General features: G+C 44.2%; 1 protein-coding gene across 2 annotated transcripts in view; it reads right to left on the bottom strand.

Annotated features, from left to right (window-relative positions):
- CC2D2A (coiled-coil and C2 domain containing 2A) overlaps positions 1 to 17,962 on the bottom strand; it is a 55,748-nt gene extending 37,786 nt beyond the window's left edge. Inside the window, exons 1-11 of one of the 2 annotated variants that reach the window (XM_083398936.1) lie at positions 17,739 to 17,906; positions 16,465 to 16,554; positions 11,325 to 11,413; positions 10,249 to 10,350; positions 8,311 to 8,412; positions 7,425 to 7,607; positions 6,361 to 6,523; positions 3,564 to 3,700; positions 2,076 to 2,207; positions 958 to 1,167; positions 143 to 253 (exon numbers count right to left, since the gene is read on the bottom strand). In XM_083398936.1, coding sequence (XP_083255062.1) covers positions 143 to 253; positions 958 to 1,167; positions 2,076 to 2,207; positions 3,564 to 3,700; positions 6,361 to 6,523; positions 7,425 to 7,607; positions 8,311 to 8,412; positions 10,249 to 10,350; positions 11,325 to 11,413; positions 16,465 to 16,495 — 1,260 coding nt within the window. In that variant the 5' untranslated portion in view covers positions 16,496 to 16,554; positions 17,739 to 17,906. Of the gene's footprint in view, positions 1 to 142; positions 254 to 957; positions 1,168 to 2,075; positions 2,208 to 3,563; positions 3,701 to 6,360; positions 6,524 to 7,424; positions 7,608 to 8,310; positions 8,413 to 10,248; positions 10,351 to 11,324; positions 11,414 to 16,464; positions 16,555 to 17,738 lie in introns of both variants that reach the window. The other variant, XM_083398937.1, reaches the window with a different exon arrangement.
- Between the last annotated feature and the right edge of the window lie 984 nt (positions 17,963 to 18,946).

Consider the following 18,946-nt stretch of genomic DNA (forward strand, 5'->3'; position numbering starts at 1 on the left):
TCTGGGATAGGACAAGTAATGAGCAGACTAGAGCAGTGGTTCAGGGAGCTGATCATGTCACAGAAACTAGGCCTTCAAACGTCAAGTTGGATAACCTTTCTACACATGCACAAGACACAGTAAATACAAAAGTGTCCTCTACTTGCCTTATTTCAATCTTGTATTCAGTTCTGCTTTGTTTTGCTACTGGATTAAGAAACCCACCTTCGCCAGGATCTGAAATATTCTCCAAGGCATTTCTCAGAGCACGCAGCTTAAAAATAAATCAAGGGGGGGGGGTTTAATTGATATATTGTAATTGCGCTACTGTACTCAACCTAAAGAACTGGCAGAGAAAAGAAGATTCTACACTTAGGCAGAACTCAGAGACAGGTGACAGGCGAGTGATAGCTTCTTTCTGTCATATAAAATATATAAAAGTGGATCTTGAGACACTTGCTATATCCTCATCAATAAAAATAAATCATCAATAATTTTTTTTTTAAATCACTAAAAATATACCCTCATCAAAAAGGGATGCGGGTGGCGCTGTGGGTTAAACCACAGAGCCTTGGATTTGCCAATGAGAAGGTTGGCAGTTCGAATCCCCGCGATGGGGTGAGCTCCCGTTGCTCGGTCCCTGCTCCTGCCAACCTAGCAGTTCGAAAGCACGTCAAAGTGCAAGTAGATAAATAGGTACTGCTCCTGTGGGAAGGTAAACGGCGTTTCCGTGCGCTGCTCTGGTTCGCCAGAAGCGGCTTAGTCATGCTGGCCACATGACCTGGAAGCTGTACGCCGGCTCCCTCGGCCAGTAAAGCGAGATGAGGGCCGCAACCCCAGAGTCGGCCACGACTGGACCTAATGGTCAGGGCTCCCTTTACCTTTATATCCTCATCAAACATGTTATGAAAGGTATATTTGCAATGCTTCACCAGGAGTTCTATTTTAGTGTGAAGCTTCAAAAAACTATGACGTTACCTTATCTGTAAGAAGTTCGGTAATATTTTTCTGTCTCCTTGATAGATACTGATCATACAACTGAGCCAGCTTAGCTGCTAAGACATGCTCACGGCTGAAGCAGGGGTGGTGAGTGAAGATTAATCCAGAAATATCGACATCCAGCTGAAACTGCCCCTGAGGGTCCCCGGATCCGACAATGTACTGATTAGCAAGCCTCATTTTTATGGCCTAGGAAGCAGATTAAAAATGCAAACACAAAGCAGAGGTTTGAAAAAATAAATAAAACAGTTCTCTGAGGTGCACATTAGAGCGGGAAAGAACAGAGCCACCAAACCATAAACGCACATCTTGGCCCCTTTTGGATGTGATGATCCTGGCTTGCTAAACGATGGGTTGCCAAGCTGGAAAGGAGCGTTGAGCCTCACTCTTCCCCACGCCTCATACACTGGCTTCAGTACTGCAACACTGTTTGAAACAGAGTTCTCCACTATGTCCAGAATTAGGAACTCTAGTTTAATGACAATTTACTAACCAAGAACGTGGTGTAAGTTCCCTGTTAGCAAACCAATGTTAAACCAGAGTTATTGTATTGCATGAAATGGGAAACACTGGTTTTAACTGGCAAGGACTGCAGTACCAAAGTCAGCACGCAAAGAAAGGAGGCAGGGGAGGAATAAATGAACCGAGGGCTGATATGTGTCTCCCTCACCCACCCTATCATATGAAACATGAAACTTTGGTTGTACACCTAATTCATTTGCCACAAAATCCCAAAATTAGTAAGGCGGACAGACTGCAAGCACAAGGTGTACAGAAATCTTTATGTACGCTCACAAAATATTTCATGTGAGGTGAATTGTGCATACAAATCCTAGCCTCCTGCTTGGCTTCTGCTCCTGAAGTCAGTGTGAGCCAGCGCCAAACCAGACACACTTCAATACGTTGCTACGGAGCCTAGAGTCCTTTCAGTTCCACAAGCTTGAATGTGAAACTACACAGGAGGAGTTGGGGTCTGTTTAAATAGCTGGCTCCAAGGCTGAAAAACTGCCCAGTCTTTTAAGCCAGAATAATTTAATCTTCTTATCCAGTAGGCCACACTGCTCTGACAGATCAGTAAGAGGTAGTAACAAACTCACCTTTTTATAAAATGTCACCAGCTCTGGTTCTTTCCCGTCCTCGACTGGGAATATTGGAGGTCTAGTAAGAGACTGTTTAACTGGATTGGGCAAAGCCCGAATCTGGCCATCATCTCCAAACCACCTTTTCCCCTACAAACAACAGAAGACAATAAAAATGCCTGTACTTCACTCAAAACTATCTTCAATAAATGGAAGTCCAATGACTCAATAAATGGAAGTCCAATGACTTTCCATCAATAACCCTACATTCCGCCACTCCCTTCTCTCTGCCAAACATCATCTCTCAGCTGTTTCAGACATCTTGCAAAGTCATCTCTTTTCGTTCAGCCTTTCCCTGACCCATAGACAAATTACTAAATCTCTGTTTTTATGATAACCATTTCAAAGCTTTTCTGCTTTTATTTCTGCACACTGTCCAGATTTTGTAGATGTTGCGTAGCTTGGAAAGGCTTTTAATAGGTTAAATAGTTGCCGTGATCCTGCAAGGTGTGTGCATCCAGGATTCATGTGTCCATCACCAGAATCAAGTGCTTTTAAAGCAATGGGATATGCAACATTGGGCACGGCACACTTCCATGCGGGCATAACCACCCACCCACAAAGGGATTGCAGAAAACCCCACAGAGCTTTGTTCCTTTAGGGATTGCCACACACACAGCACAACAGGCCATTAAAGGAACAAATGTTCTATCCCCCCATAGCTCTTTTGTCTGGCACACAGTACTTGAGGCACTATGCCTGCGCTTAGTTGAGCTCTATGCCTGCACTTTCCTCAGGGCTCAGATAGCACTGACTGACAGCTCTGCCCATACAGTGGCAGATCGTCTTCATTGTTTTATTAAAAAATAAATAGATAAGACTGCATGGTTGAAGATAGCTAAATGTTTAAAATACGGTCTGACCAGCTCTGTCAGTTCCGTATCTGCATTCTGAAAACCTGAAAGGAAACAACCAGTTGCCTGTCGTTCACTTTGTCGATTAATTAAGACACACACACAGCTGATTTTCAGCTCCAATGCCATACACATTTATGTTGTTTAAATAATTCTACCGTGAAATATTGAATAGATTTGTAAGAATATTTAGTTCACCCTGCAAAACACAAAGCCTTTCCCACTACAAGGGAAACGGAAGTTTTGTTAAAAGGGAAACAAGATGAAAACCCAGCCATTTGAAATCCTGAAGTCAATGAGGCTAAAATGAAAGGGACACAGCTCACATGGATCAACCTCAAGGGCCCTTGGGCGGGATTGCAGAGGAGAGACCCTTTTCAACGTAGCAGGATCACCCAGCCACCGAAAATCATGAGGCCACATCTTTTCCTGCATTGTGTGACGGAAGCTTCCGCCTGCATTAACTTTTATGATGCTGAAGTGAGGCACTGCTTGAGTGAATCATTTGAGAATCACAAGGTTCTGTAGTTGCCTCCCGCAAAATGACTGCATTTGTGGCACCAAAATGAGAAAAAGAAGAGGACAATGTTACCTGTTCCTGCTTGAGAATCCTGTTCTCTACAATATTTTGGTTTGACAGTGACACAGCAGGACGCACTCCTGTATACAGACCTTCATCCTCAAGGTACCTTGGCTGCATATTTTCTGGTACCTTCAGAGAGGCAGGAACTAAAAGCAAGAGACACACAGTACACAAGCATACTATTAGCCATTACGAGTCCAGTAATGTTGCCATTACGTGTTGCACTCTCAACATGCACTCTTCTTCGCAATATTTGTTTAGCTTTGAGAGGAGTTGCTATACCCATATTACAGGCAGAGAACTCAAGACAGAAGTAGCGAATGATCCAAGCACATGGCTGAGAACTAGAACTCTTAAGTGTCCTTAAGTCAAAGGGTCTGTCTAACTGAGATGAATAAGAAATAAATTTTAATAGCTTTTGAGTAGTCCTATACAAATCTACCTTAATAATCTGCTGTAAAAATTGATGGGTCAGAATCATCAAAGAAGAAAAATGCAAAAGTATGCACAAACCTTGAGCAATTAAACCTTATTTTTACAGAAAGATGAAGGGAACAACTGGTGGCAAAATTATATTTTTCTTAGGACCAAACACCACAACAAATAGTGTGTTTTTTAAAAAAACAAGAACAATTATTCAGGCTGGATGTTTTATATATATATAGAGAGAGAGAGCGCGCACTGTAATTTTAATGATTTTTTTCTGTTCTATATAGCATCGTGAGTTCAAATAATTTTAAGATGCCCTGAGTAGTACACAGGGGAGGACATACACTCTATGTCGAAGTCTGCACATCCTGAGGGCTCCAGTTTGCAGTTTATAACAGAGCTAAAATGGAATTGAGGAGTTTGGAAGATTTAGGGCTGCTTATAATCTTAGTCCTACTCAGAGCAGACACACTGAAATTAATGGGCATGACTGATTTAACATGGTTAATTTCGATGGGTCTTCTTCTATTAGTAGGACTTAACTGGATACAACCCTTAAGTAGCCCAGTGTAAAAGGATATTTATTTACAGCAAGACACCTGCACTTTCCTTGGGGGGGAAAATGTCAATGGTTATTCCAATCTGTATCAGTGGTTTAAATTAAAACAAATTAGGAACTTAGGAAGCTGCTTTATATTAGGTCATACCACTGGTCTATCAAGCTCAGGTTTGTCTATATACGGTATGCCGACTTGCAATGCCTCTCCAGAGGTGCAGACAGCAGTATTTCACAGCCCTGTTTGGAGATCTGTGACCTCTTCCATACAAAATATGTGTCCTGCCGCTGATTTTTTTGGCCCTTCATCATGTACGTTTAGTCTTGGTCTTGCAGCTTCAGTTCTACATTGCAACCACATCCCCTTAGTACCACCCCTCTGAATTCTGCAGCAACAGCAAAAAAATCCCTTATGAAGTTACAGTTTATCATGTCACTTCCATACCATCAGTAAATTACATACCAGACCTTACTTTCACTGTGATTTGGCTCTCTGATTTGGAATTTAAAAATAAAGAAATAGAGGCTATTTAAACTACTGTATTTCCATGTTAACTGTGCTTTGGACTGCAGTATTGGGTACATTTAGTTTTTGAGAAGTGATAGCCAACAGAGATTAATGACAGGTATTTTGTTCTTGGCAGATCAAGGTCTGGATGGATGTTTCCTTGGCAATGTATGAGACAAACCACCCACCTAGAGCATTTCAGAATTGTTTTGTTGTACACCAAATATATCTTGAATTATTTCATTTCCCAATCATTCTGAAAACATGTCCTTTACTTATAGACCCATAAGCTCGACTAATAATTATTGGAACTACAAGTGGCACATTAACAACTTGAATAACAAGACGACCTTGTTAGGATATTTCCGTTCCACCTTAAAAGGGAGCAGGATGTTTGTGTCACAGCCTGCGCATTTCCTGTCTCACAGGATGTTTCTGTTGTGTCTTTTGCTTTCGTTTTTCTCTCACTGCCAGACATCTCTAGCAGGCAGTCATGGTTTTTCTCTGTTCTGATCAACACTGAATAAACTTCTATATAATGCTCTCCTGGGTGCATCTTTTGCTGTGCATATCTGCTGATAGAGTGTGCAAGAGCTCTGGATCTTTGGCAAGCTATTTCTGGAGCTCCTGTCGCTAATTGCTGATACTGCGTGTCTATGGGAGGTCGATGGAAGTCCGGAGACAACGTGGAGTCAAGATGGACTATATCTCCCTGGCAGTATCCCAACAGACCTCAACCACATTCCCCATCACCCACACCTTCAACACCCCCATACTCCATACTAAGGAAAAACAACTCCAACCTTAATAACACAACCCACAATCAGGCTAAAATCTGATACCCAACCAGCACTATGGTGGCACCAGAACGTACCAGCACCCACATCCCCACCCCAACACACCAACAATGTTGCTCATAACATTGGCAACATTGCTTATGAACCTTATACCTGACAGTGACGTTACAAAGTCACTTCACACTGTCTCGCTGATCACCCCCTATCGCAAACAACAGGGGGGATGGCCTGTCCTTGAACACAGCCTTCCACACCAGCTGAGACCTAGGACCAACCGGCTAAATGCCAGATGGCCCAAAATACCCCAAACAAACACCTATATGACTACATATAGGAAACCCTCTACAACTTACCCCCTACTCTTTAACCCAAATCTTACTCTAATCCCACTAGTCCCCCACCCACCACACCCTAGGTCAGCGCAACCCCACTGGTTCTTTAAACAACACGAAGAGAGAGACACAAAACAACTTGAATAACACACAAAACCTCACAGTAAAAATACGCTAGGCATACCTCTTCGCATACTCGGGATGAACAATATTTCTCTCTCTTTCTGCACGCGTGCAGAGTAGCTTTCATATTCTGCAGGTCTAGTCACTAGGAAGTCCGGGGCTGTGTGTTCTATAAGGAATAGGTCATCACCCTCTTTTTCATGAACAAGATGCTCCTCTTCTTCCTGCATTTCACATGCAAACATTAAAAAACAACAACTTTTCATCATAATCCCTGGACAAACGACATCATACTTCACAGGTCTGCATATGCAAATGTTTTTTTCAGCCACCGCATTGCTGGTATATTAAAAACTTCCCACTCATTATTTGAATTATGTAGGGATGATCTCTGGGTCCGGAGGGAGGACACTCCCCCCCCTCAGACAAGCCACAGCTGTCTGAACATCGTACCCTCTGTCTAACCTTTTCCGGTCTCAGTAGTCTACGGTGTCCCGTCTGCAACCTTTGTCTCTGAGACCTTTTGTCTCCTTCGTCATACACTGTGCAAGGGGAAAATGACGCGGTGGAAACAGGTGCCAAAATAACTTTGTACCACCCCACTATCTCGGGGCCAGAAGATGTGAAAAGGTCACAGCCCAAAATGCATATTTTTTGCATATTTGTGTCAATAAAAGGAGGCTCCACAGGGCTGACCGGCAGCCTGAATGCAGCTCACCTGTGCGCAGCTCACCTGCATTATCAACTCCTGCCTCATGTCCATCACTTCAGAATTACACTCAAGCATCTTCAGCACAAAGGCTCTGCTTGCACAAATCACGCCTGTACTCAGGAAACTACCAAGTTAGAATATTGGTCTCACTAGGTCAGCATCACAGTGCACTTTCTTGCAGTGCATTGCCAGAGTTTCAGACAAAAGTCTGGGCTGGTGTACATTATGTGCTTAAATGTCAGGTGTCCCATTAAGCTCAATATGCAAGGACAAGTCAAATAGTCATATAGATAGGATTCTGCCGCCCTTCAGCTGCTGGCTGCACACTTCCAAGTTTCATATACCATACAAAACAAATAACGTAACACTAAAACCTTGCCCAAACAGGTAGGGACACATAATTTCATTAGTACCATTTCATTTTCTTCTTGTTCTTCTCGGGGGCTGAGTGCAGATTCCTGATTTTCCCTCTCCTTGCCATCTAGATTCAACACACCCTTAGTCTTGTTTTGCATGTCATCCACAGCATTCTCTGGTTCAGGACCAAAATTGAAAGTAAAGAAATTATAGGCTTCTTCAGAAGAAGGATAACTAGTCTGGAACGAATGGAAAAAAGGTAATTATAGATCAGTTTCACAGTGCAATATTTCAATGAAAACAAAACAGTTAAAATTATTTTTTTAATTTATATTTCTACACCACCGTTCACAGGGCGGTTTACAATACAAAAACACAGATTGCTTCCCCCAGATTTTTTTATTAAAAAAAACTTGTACACTCCAAACCAAAATATTTGAACTTGTGCCTCATATACAGCCAACTCTCTTGTTGAAAAGTCACGTTTCGCAATCTTTTCATTAAACGCAGCAGCTAATATTTCGTAGCCTCTGCAAATATTTGCAGGCTCAGCAAGCCTTGGGATTATACTGTCAACCAACTGATATGTTTATTACTTTTTAATAAAGAACTGTTCTACTTTGTTCATTTATACTGAAGCAAACATACTGAATGTGCATACTTTTGGAGTTGAGAAGGGAGGCCTCTTTATGCAGAAGAATTGGAGAGAGTGCAGGCTGCTTTGCAAACTACAGGGTTGATCTGGTCACCTGCCACATGCTCCCCACCCCCCCTCCTCCTGCTGCTCCAGGAATGGGACCACTCCCCAAGAAATCGCTCTCTGGGGAGAGGAAAGCAGCACATAGCAGATGGTACACATAAAGGACTGGCTGGCTCAGCCTGTGTATTTTAAATTTCAATTATACACCTCACGTTTTATTTCAAAATAAGATCGGCCCTTACCTGTGATTTTTGCTTGACTTTTTTGACAGAATCATGGAACTTTACTCTTGCTGACACCTTGCTTTTATTCTCTTCTGTTGCACTCAGTTCACCTTCATCTACCTGCGCGCAAACACACACACACACACACACAGTTAATGATCAATTTTATTTATGCTACCAACATGCCCTTAATTGTGAGTGGTGGAACGTGGGGAAGTGTGTATTTTAGGTGTTGTCACATGTCGGCCACGCAACATGTGGAAAATGATGGGGGATCTAAATAAAATAAAACGTTTTTGTGCATACATATATACATGCACACACACACACACACACCCTGCATCTCTATCAGCAGAGGCCAGGTTTGCCAGTGTTAGAGACAGCAAATGTGTGTCAAGTTGTGCTCCAAGCTGAAGCCAGTTCACGGCATCACTACATGCAGTGTCACTACAATACATGCCCTCTGTGGCTCTGCAATGGGGCTTAAGGGCTGAGTGCCCAATTCCATTTGAGACCACTGCCCTAGAACATAATAGTTCTGGCAAGCTCTGGAGGGGCACATGATACAGAGAGCTAGTGTAGAGCAGCAGACAGAGTGTTAGACCTAGACTAGGGAGCCCTGTGTTCAAATTCCCACTCAGTTTTGGGGCATGTAATAAGGCAGTTCCTCCTCTGGGCTTGTTCCCTTCACCCACTTACTGCTGCTGAGCTGCAGCCGCTGGAAGCAGCGGTTAATGCCTGCTCAACTGAAATGGAAGCACCACCAACACAAGCAAGGGTTTTCAACGCTGCAGAGTCAGGTCTCGGTCCTTTTCCATTGGGGATGACAGGAATAGTCAAACCTCCCATCTCTTTTTTAAAAAACAGCTGGTTGATAAAACACACACTTGTCCAGCCGCAAAATTAAAAACAAAACAATGCCTACTCAGCTACAAAGCTTACTGGGTGATCTTAGGGCAGGCATCATCTCTCAGCCTGACCCGTCTCTCAGACTTGTCAGAGGGGTAAAAAGGGAACAAGTGACATCATGAAAACTGCCCTGAACGCCGTGGAGGCAGGGCATAACAACATGAAAGAACTACAATTATTATTTTTTTATATTTTTTTTTGTTGGTTTCGCACTGCAGTCTAAACCTAACTGGCTTTCCTTCGCCTCTCTCTCTTTTTCTTTTTATAATAATATTTATTAGAGGTTTTATAGTTACAGGGAAAAAAAGTATGAGAGAAAAAAAGACAATAAAAAATTAACAAACAATACATCAAAAATAGAAAGAAAAAAGAATACATCAAGACAACAAGAAAAAACAAAAACATTTAAAAACACATCCAATTTCCATATCTTTATCTTTCATTTACTTGTTTCCTCAACTTCCTCACACCTCCCTTTTTTGTATTCTAGTTCAAATTAGCTGATTCAGCAAATCCTTTCCCTCTTTCTCAACTTTTTGTTCTATAATTAATCTTAACACAATCTAACTTTAAATTTTCCTCTTTAACCCATTAACAATCAGTTTTTGCTTAATTCTTTATAACATTTCTGCTAAAACCATATAACTTCATTCCAGTATTCTTCTAACATTCATTAACTTTGCAGTATTTCTGTAAATATACTTTAATTTTTTTCCAATCTTCTTCCATCGACTCTTCTCCCTAGTGAAAGAACTACAATTAAGGGTGACACCTAGGACACCTGTCTGGTGCAAAAGGTTATTTTGCTCAACCTCACATAGGCTGCAACTTTCATTTGATTCCCTAAAACTTAGTGATTCCTTCTCAGTGTACAGGGTTACCGTGTGCAATTTCTGCTAAACAGGGAATGGTTTACAAAAAAGAACTGGTATAAGTCATCAAAAAGGAATTAAATTAACCTTCCAGATGTCAGACAACCCATCTCTTTCTTGTGAAAAATTTTGATGTAATGAAGGGAAAGAACACAGGGAATGACAATCTGCTCACCTCATTGTCCAAACTAGCTTGTTCTTTCCTCCCTCTGAGGCTTTTCAGGGACCGCAGATGAGGACCTGAGGCTTCTTGCAGAAGAGCACTTTCTGCTTTAGACTAAACAAAGGGAAGAATCTTAGCTTTCATTGGTTATGTGCTGCTTTCCGTTAACAGTCTACAACCAGGAAGTACAAAAAACAGCTTGGCAGCTGCTAATAGGGCAGACGAAGAAGAAACTCCCAAATTCTACCCAGATGCTACTCCTGCATACACAATCTCCTGGCTTCAAAGTTGTAGCCCAACTCTTTCGATTTTCTGGTTTGCTAACATGAACACACTGTGTACAGATTGTGATATTATTTCATAGCAATTTATCTTGGCAAATCTCAACTTAGAATACAAATATTTCCTCTAAGCAACAATCTATTATTAGAACAGGTGAAATTAGCTGTTTAAAATCAGTAACAAGAGTCCTTATCCTTATCAGAAAGCATGTGGTGTCAGCAAGCAGCACGTTAAAAGGTATGTTAAGGAAGAAACCAGAAATGCTGTATATTACTGGGACCAGCAAGAGAATGATGCAGTGTACCCCTCTAACCTAGGAGTGCTCTAGTCTAGGCCTCCAGTCAGCCTAGAGAAGGATTCTTCCAATGCAGTTCAGGTTTGGAGTGGGTACAGCAGTTAGTATGCCTTGTTTTCACCCACACCTAGCTTTGGTTGGATCATAGCACCTCTTTCCTCCCACTCAGTCCCTGCACCCCATTCCACAGATACAGGAGTTCATGTCTTCAATGTGATTTACAATGGCATTCAACGTGGACTTGGGAGATCCTCTCCCCAGTTGAGAGGAACAACTCTACTATTTTCTTGACTCTATGTCCTCGAATCAGGAAGCTCACAGGTCTTTGGTCAGGCCATTTGCAGGCTAAATTGCCAAGCGTTTGGAAACCACGGATAGCTCTGCATGGCTAGGGAGTCTCCAAGTAGGCAGCCACTTCTTCCTTGTTTTAGGGAGGCCCTTTTCCATTTCCAGACTGATAAGCACTAAACCACCAGAGTTCATTTTAAAATTTTTTCACACGTAGTCTCACCCGTGCAGCTTTCAGTTTCTCTCTCATTCGCTCTCTCATGGAAAACTCCGCAAAGCTTGTCCCCGAGGTGCCTGGAGCTGGAGGCAAGCCTGTACAGGAGAGAGCAATACCATAAGTTTCAAAAGAATCCTCACACTGGAGATTAATCTGACACTGCATTAAGAGAACTTTTCAAAACATTTACAGCATTTGGAAATCTGAGAGAGGAATAAACTTTGAAAGAAGACGCTTAAGGTTAAGAAAAAACATGTTTTATTATTGAAATCTTATAGTTTAGCAATCAAGGCTCTCAGTAAGACCATACATTAACCAATCTAGCTGGTAAGTTCTGCTCTATCAAAACAGAGAATACAAACAATAACTTAAGAACTGCATTGTTGAATCAGACAACATCTATCCCATCTATGCCAGTAAACTAATTCCAAATCACACTACACTGGGGTAGGGAATCTTTTTCTGTCCACAGGATACATACCCTTTAGAAAACTTTCCTGGTGGGAGGTTTACATGCCAGTGGCGGCCTGGGCCAGAGGCAAAATTGGGTAGGAATGAAATTAACATGAACATTAACTTTGTACAACATGAGAGTGGGCCTTTTCTGCAGTGGCTCCCCATCTGTGAAATGCTCTCCCCAGCGAGGCTTGCCATCATTACATGTCTTTAAATGGCAGGTGAAAATGTTCCTCTTTACCCAAGCCCTCAGCCATTAAAATAATCTATGGCTTGTTAAATGCCAGGGGGGACTGTTATTATGATAATGTTATCATTATGCTGTATAAAGGTAAAGGTACCCCTGCCCATTCTGGCCAGTCTTGTCAGACTCTAGGATTGTGCGCTCATCTCACTCTATAGGTCGGGAGCCAGCGCTGTCCGAAGACACTTCCGGGTCACGTGGCCAGCGTGACAAGCTGCATCTGGCGAGCCAGCGCAGCACACGGAAACGCCGTTTACCTTCCCGCTATAAAGCGGTCCCTATTTATCTACTTGCACTTAGGGGTGCTTTCGAACTGCTAGGTGGGCAGGAGCTGGGACCGAACGACGGGAGCTCACCCCGCCGTGGGGATTCGAACCGCCGACCATGGGATCGGCAAGCCCTAGGCACTGAGGTTTTACCCACAGCGCCACCCGCGTCCCCCATTATGCTGTATATTATGTTTTTATTATTATGGTGCATACATTATGATCTTAATGTTGTACTCTGGGATCTTTTGATAAATGCCTGCATGAAATGTATTCCAGGGCAGTGCGATCCTCAGGCCGTTTTGCAATAGGCAGTGGGTGGGAAAAGCAGACTTCTTATGAAATCCACTCTAACTTCTTTCCTCATGCTTTTGTGAAAGGATGTCTGCGTGCTACAATAATGTAAGGAATACAAATGAGGAGAGGCTGTTCAGGGACAGTTTTCTTTACAGCAATAGATAAGAAGAAGAAGAGTTTGGATTTGATATCCCGCTTTATCACTACCCTAGGGAGTCTCAAAGCGGCTAACATTCTCCTTTCCCTTCCTCCCCCACAACAAACACTTTGTGAGGTGAGTGGGGCTGAGAGACTTCAGAGAAGTGTGACTGGCCCAAGGTCACCCAGCAGCTGCATGTGGAGGAGCGGAGACGCGAACCCGGTTCCCCAGATTACGAGTCGACCGCTCTTAACCACTACACCACACTGGTGTAACACTTGAAGCTAGGAAAGGAACAGGCCAACATTTCTCCTTTCATTAAAATAAAAATCAAGGACTACAATCAAGATTTGTATCTGACAGACTAAATACAGATACTGCTCCTTGTGTGTGAGCTTGTGCAGACTCCTAAAACCCCCACGGCTCATAAAAATGTACTGAGACACGACCCCTGTGGCCATCTTAACAACAGCCCAAAAATAAAGAATGAACTCCACAATGTTTTCATCTTCCTGCATTTGTCATGGGAATAAATGTCAAATCTTTAACGTCTCCTAAAACACCCTTTCCTCATTATTCACAGCTGTTTTCTATTCACTATTAGTCTGCTTGATTAGGGGATTAAAATACTGCCAGTGCCTTGGAATTAAAATGGTAGTTCTGAATCCAAGAGACTGCAAAGATTAAACAAAAGGGAAATGAAAGATTTTTGCCAAGGGATTTTAGCCTTTGAAAAGGCTAAGAAAACTGTTGTACAATACTCAAAGGGTAAAGAAAGTATCAGGTTGCAATTGTTAGTCATTCTATGGATGTAATTTTAAATACACATTGTCAGACGGGGAATGAGGATAACAAAATAAATATTACACTGAGTGGCTCCTAGGGACATTGAGTAAGTTCTGGACACGCCACAGTTCCTCCTCACCACCCCTCTACCAAAAAAAGAAAAAAAGAAAAGGAAGAAAGAAAAGAAAAGAAAAGAAAAAGAAAAGAAAAAGAAAAGTTTTGAGAATAATCTCAGCATTTCAAGACTGCTTAAAAAATGGGAGACAGCAGATCCCCAACCTTCAAGAACAATTATGATTAAGTTACAGCTATTCAGTGGGGGAAGGAACCAGAATCAGAGTAAAAGCACTCATGAGAAGGCAGAGATCAGAATGCAGAGAGATTTAGTGAGGACATGTTGCATACTGAATATACCATATTTTTCGCTCTATAGGACACACTTTTTCCCTTCTAAAAAGTAAGGGAAAATGTGTGTGTGTCATATGGAGCGAATGCAGGCTGCGCGGCTAAGCCCAAAACCAGAACAGCAAGAGGCTATCCCAGAAGCCAGATCCCTCTTGCTGTTCTGGCTTCTAGGGTTCAGAATCTTTTTCTTCTTGTCTGCTCCCCCCCAAACTAGGTGCGTCTTATCGTCCGGTGCGTCCTATAGAGCGAAAAATACGGTATGTTTTAAAAGATCAAGTTACACAGTGCCATCTTAAAAGGAACCTTCTTCTAGCTATGCACGTGATCTACTTTCAGGTAGAAAGCAGGGATTCCTAATCTCATATATGTCATAGCATCTGTGAGAATGGCAAATTAGCATTCTTGCTTGCAGAGACACCAATGTGGGTTTCCTGAAAAATTCATTTTAGCAAGGAAAAGACATACTTAATAGACAGGATCAGAACACATCTAGTCCAATTGTATTGTGATTCAGTGCTTATTTCTGCTCGGAGCACACTAGAGGGTGAGAATAATCTGGGTGGGGACATATGCACAAAACCTAGGTCCTTGTGGATCATGTGGTCCCTTTCAACCTGCTATATTCTACTGTCCATTCTTGACCTACTCCTAAAATCCTAAACTATTTCCATCCCTCTCCAAAGCAACTTCACCAAGGTCCAATTTCAGGCAAGCAGATCTAAGAAGGATTCAGGCAAGGGGCAGTTCAAGGGCCAGGTAAACAGAAGTCATGATCAGAACTCTCCCACTGGGGCTTCTAAACCAGAGCTCCAGAATTATATCCTGGGCCCAGCTGCTGCCTCTTAGAGCTTTCAGCAGAGAGCTCTTCACATGCTGAGGGACCTACTCCTGAGTAGCCCTTTACTCCACAAGCAGAGCTGCTTCTGACCAGAGCTGCCATCACTCCTGGGGCTAAGGGGTTGTTCTGCCCCTGCTTCAGACGCTCAGCTCCCTTTCTGCAGGAAGGGTCCTTCTGAGGGTCGTGGCTGCTCCTTGGCTGTTGTTCTGGGTTGTTCCTAAGTTTCTGGAGGGTCCAGATCATCCTGAGCCCGATCCTCAGAGCAGGAGTCATCTGACAGGGGTATGGGATCAATACACTTTCCCACTCCCCATTAGACCTTGAGCTGAAGGAAAGCAAGTTGCTTCTTTTTCGCCTTGCTGTCTAGGCTTGCATCTGCACTCTGCTCAGCGTGATGGAATCATGATGGAAGCAGCATGACAGAAGCACAGCCCTTAAGCTGCTTTCCCACCTCATTTTCTTTCCCACCTTGGTATGCAGCACCTTACCCCTCTGTCCGAACTGCCACAATGGACAGTACAGGGACATTGACAAGGAATGATGATTGTATTTATTCCAGTGACTTAACACTGGTAATGCATGCAGGCTTTTGAATTATGCAGGGCTCTGCATAATGTTGAACAGCTCAAACCATCCAGTAATCAAAGATATACAAGAAGTAACTAACTTAAGGCAGTGTTTTATATTTAAAATAGATAAATTAATAGAACTATGACAATGTTAGGTAAATGGAATGTCCACTCTCGCTATAAGTAACCTATGCTGGGAGTATAAAGGAGGGTGAGCTGAGAATAACATGCCCTGTTTGTGAACTTCTCAGAGGCACTTGGGGGGAAACCACTGCTTGACCCAAAACACGGAGCTAACTTGGGCTTCAGTCTGATATGGCAGGTGGCTCTTAACCTAGAATGAACATAAGCCACACTCAACTGAATTTTGGGGTATTTCATATGGAGGTGGGGAACAGTTAAATTATTTAGTTCCCTCTCCTACGGAATATATAAATATTTGAAAAGGCTCTGCAGAGTTCAGCTCAACAACCCAGCACTATAAACGTGTCACACAATTACATTACAATTTAGAAAGCTCTCTGCCCTGTACTTTAGATAAGAAACATGCAATAGGAAGTAACTGCTACCAATTTCATCTTATGAAAAGGATTTTAGTCCTTGTGGCTGCATCAAAGAGAAAAGCTTGAAAGAGTGCAACTTTATTACTTACAAAAGTAGCAAAACAAAAGGCACGCACACAAAAGACAGTCGTACCTTGTTTTGTGACCGGGATCCGTCCCGGAGCCCCGGCCGCTAGCTGAAAAGGACGCAGGGCAAAGCGCTGCATCTGCGCATCCACGCAGAGCGGTTTGCGCTTATGCGCATTTCAGCACTTCTGCACATGCGCGAGTGGCAAACCCGGAAGTAACCCGTTCTGGTACTTCTGGGTTTGCCATGGACGTTCTCCGGAACGGACGCTAGACGAGGCAGATGTTCGTGGATGTATTACTGTAGTTATTTACATCTTCCTTTTTGAGATAGCTGGTTTTTAGCCACAAAGCAGCTAAGTGTATGGTTAATTTCTGCTGAGCCAACAGAACTGATTCCCCTCTCGTACTGGCAGGAAAATGTGATCCGCGCTCAACAAGGCCCACGCCTGCAGATGAGTCAAGGGAAGGACACGCCCCTCTCCACCCCTCAGTCCCAAATGATTGGAGCACTTACTGCGTGGTGACCGGTCACTGGTAGTTGCCATAGTGTGTCCCTCTCACTCAGCCGCCTATCTCTTAGGCACTTCTTGTCTTCTCTCTACAGCTTACAAGTCAGATTGGGCAAGAAGAGAGGGAGGGAAGAAGGAATGCGAGTGAGAAAGGGTTGGAGATCCCACTGCTAAGCAACAATGGGCGGCTTCTAGGTGACCCAGGTGGAAGATGGCTTTCCCAATGACGCAAGAAATAAATGTGTGTGTGGCTGCTTTTCACTAGTGCACACACATCCATGCACCGCTCATTCCAGGAGCATCTCGCTTGAACGCTTTATTCTAGGTACGTGAACGAGCCGCAAGTGGCTGGGCTTCCCAGAGACGTTTCTCAAGTTCCTTATCTAAATGACTTTAGCTTGCAAAACGAAGATTTGCAATGTTGTTAGAAACAAGTTTGGGGAAGGGGCTCGGGCTCATACCTCCTCTTTGTACATCTGAAACTGGAGACAGGTGAGCAGTCAAGCAGCTGAAACACATTAACAGGTGATGGAAGGTAAATGTGGCATGGGATGCATCTGCAGCTAACGCAGTGGGGCAACAGCTGCTCACTGAGAAGGCACAATGCCAGTGCCGCCATAAAACCAGCTTGCTCCAAAGAAGCTTCTCAGCACAATCAGATGTGCTGACTACATTTCAACATAACGGCTGTGGTTTATCATTACATAGGCAAGCACTGGGCTTTTCAGATGTTCTTCCATTCTCCTCCCCCTGTGATTCATCTTAACCCTAAACTGCAATTAATCATAAACCATGGTTTGAAGATGGCTGTTTCAATGAACCACAGTAACTACAGTTTAGGACTCAGATATTTATGATAAACTGCAGCTAGTTGGCATAAACCAGAGCACAGATGGGGGGAGGTGTCTTTGAAATAATCCTTTGGAACAACTTCAGAGTATAACAGGGGCACAGTGGGGTTCATCTCGAATTTCAGAAGAGTCACTGTGCACAAGAACCAACTCCGAGTTGATGGGCATTGCCATTCAAATGGTGTGTGCGCACCGCGTCTTGTGTGGATGGTGCGGAGCTGGCGCCCCTGCGCCCGGGTTCGCAGGTTGGCACGTGAATGGCCGGGACCATCCTCGCCGATTGCTGCCGGGGTGAGACGCCATTCGCAGGTCGGGGTTTTGCCCAGAAATGCCACAGGCCTCCGCCCGAGGAAGGCGTCCCAACGGAGAAATGCACTCGGCTTCCGAGCCGCTTCTCCTCTGCGCCCCCCTCTCCTTTTGGCACATACCTTTCGCCCCTCTTTCCCCGGCCGAAGCGTCCTTCCTGGCGGCCCCCGCTGGCCGCGCAAGACCGGAGGAAGCGCGCGCTCAACTCCGTGACGCGGCCCGCCGTTCCCCCGGAGACGGCGGGGCGGGCCGGAGACGACGCCTGCCCTCCGGCGGCGGCTGCGCGCTTCGGCTCTCCGGCGCCGAGCTCCGCCCCTCGTTCGCGGGGTCTGGGGCGCTGCCTCTCGGCCCCAGGGCAGCGCGATGCCCGGTGAGGGACGGGCCGGACCGGGGGGCTCTCCGTTGTCCAGAGACGCCCCCAGAACCTCGCGTCGCAGAGTTACTCTGAAGGGGGGTAGAAATGCAAGGGGGGAAACGGACCCTCATGGCGTGTAGGTCGCTGGGGTTTTCAGATATCTGCCCCCTGGGATTGGGGCGGGAGCTGCCCTTTGAAATCATATGAAATCGGGGTGCAAACTTCAACAACAACAATATTATTAATTATTATTATTATTATTATTATTTGGCTCCGTTTCCCCAGCCACTCTTTGTGGCTCCCAACAGGATATTAAAAACCCCACAGTTGATCACAAGATGCAGCCCATGCACATCATTTGAATGGCAATGGCCATTGAGTTGAGAGTGGATTTCATTCTCTTTATTCAGCTCATAGTGGTGAGGAGGAATGAAAGTCCCCTCAAAGTATCTGCTTTATATACATTATTTACACAATGGGCTGCACGTGATTGGTTTATTCCGGAATTCTCCTGTAGGCCAATCAGGTTGTGGATTCACTTCCATCTGGAGCCGGATTGGGTGGCTCCTGCAGACCAATCATACTGCTGCATTGTTCTAGGACCAATCAGACTGCTGCATTTTGGATCCTATTCAACTCAGTACATAACACCCATCAACTTGCGGGGGAGGGGGGGCTCACATATTTTATTGGGGGGCCAAAGACCCCTAGTTGGCTCCTATGCATGAAATCATATGAAGGGACAGGCTGCTTTAACCTGGCTGGCAGCAGTCCTCTGGGATCCTCCTGTTTCACATACCCTGCGAACTCTAGAATCAGAATCGTGGAGTTGGAAGGAGCTCCCAGGGTCATCTAGTCCACCCCCCTGCAATGCAGGACTCAGCGGAGAAAACCAACATTTTACAGCGGCAGTGACTGGGCACAAGTGAGTCAGCCGTTGTTCCTTCAGCCCTGTCCAGACAAAGCCCTTCTTCC

Source organism: Podarcis tiliguerta (assembly GCF_965153285.1).
Source record: "Podarcis tiliguerta genome assembly, chromosome: 9".
NCBI classification, from domain to species: Eukaryota; Metazoa; Chordata; class Lepidosauria; order Squamata; family Lacertidae; genus Podarcis; species Podarcis tiliguerta.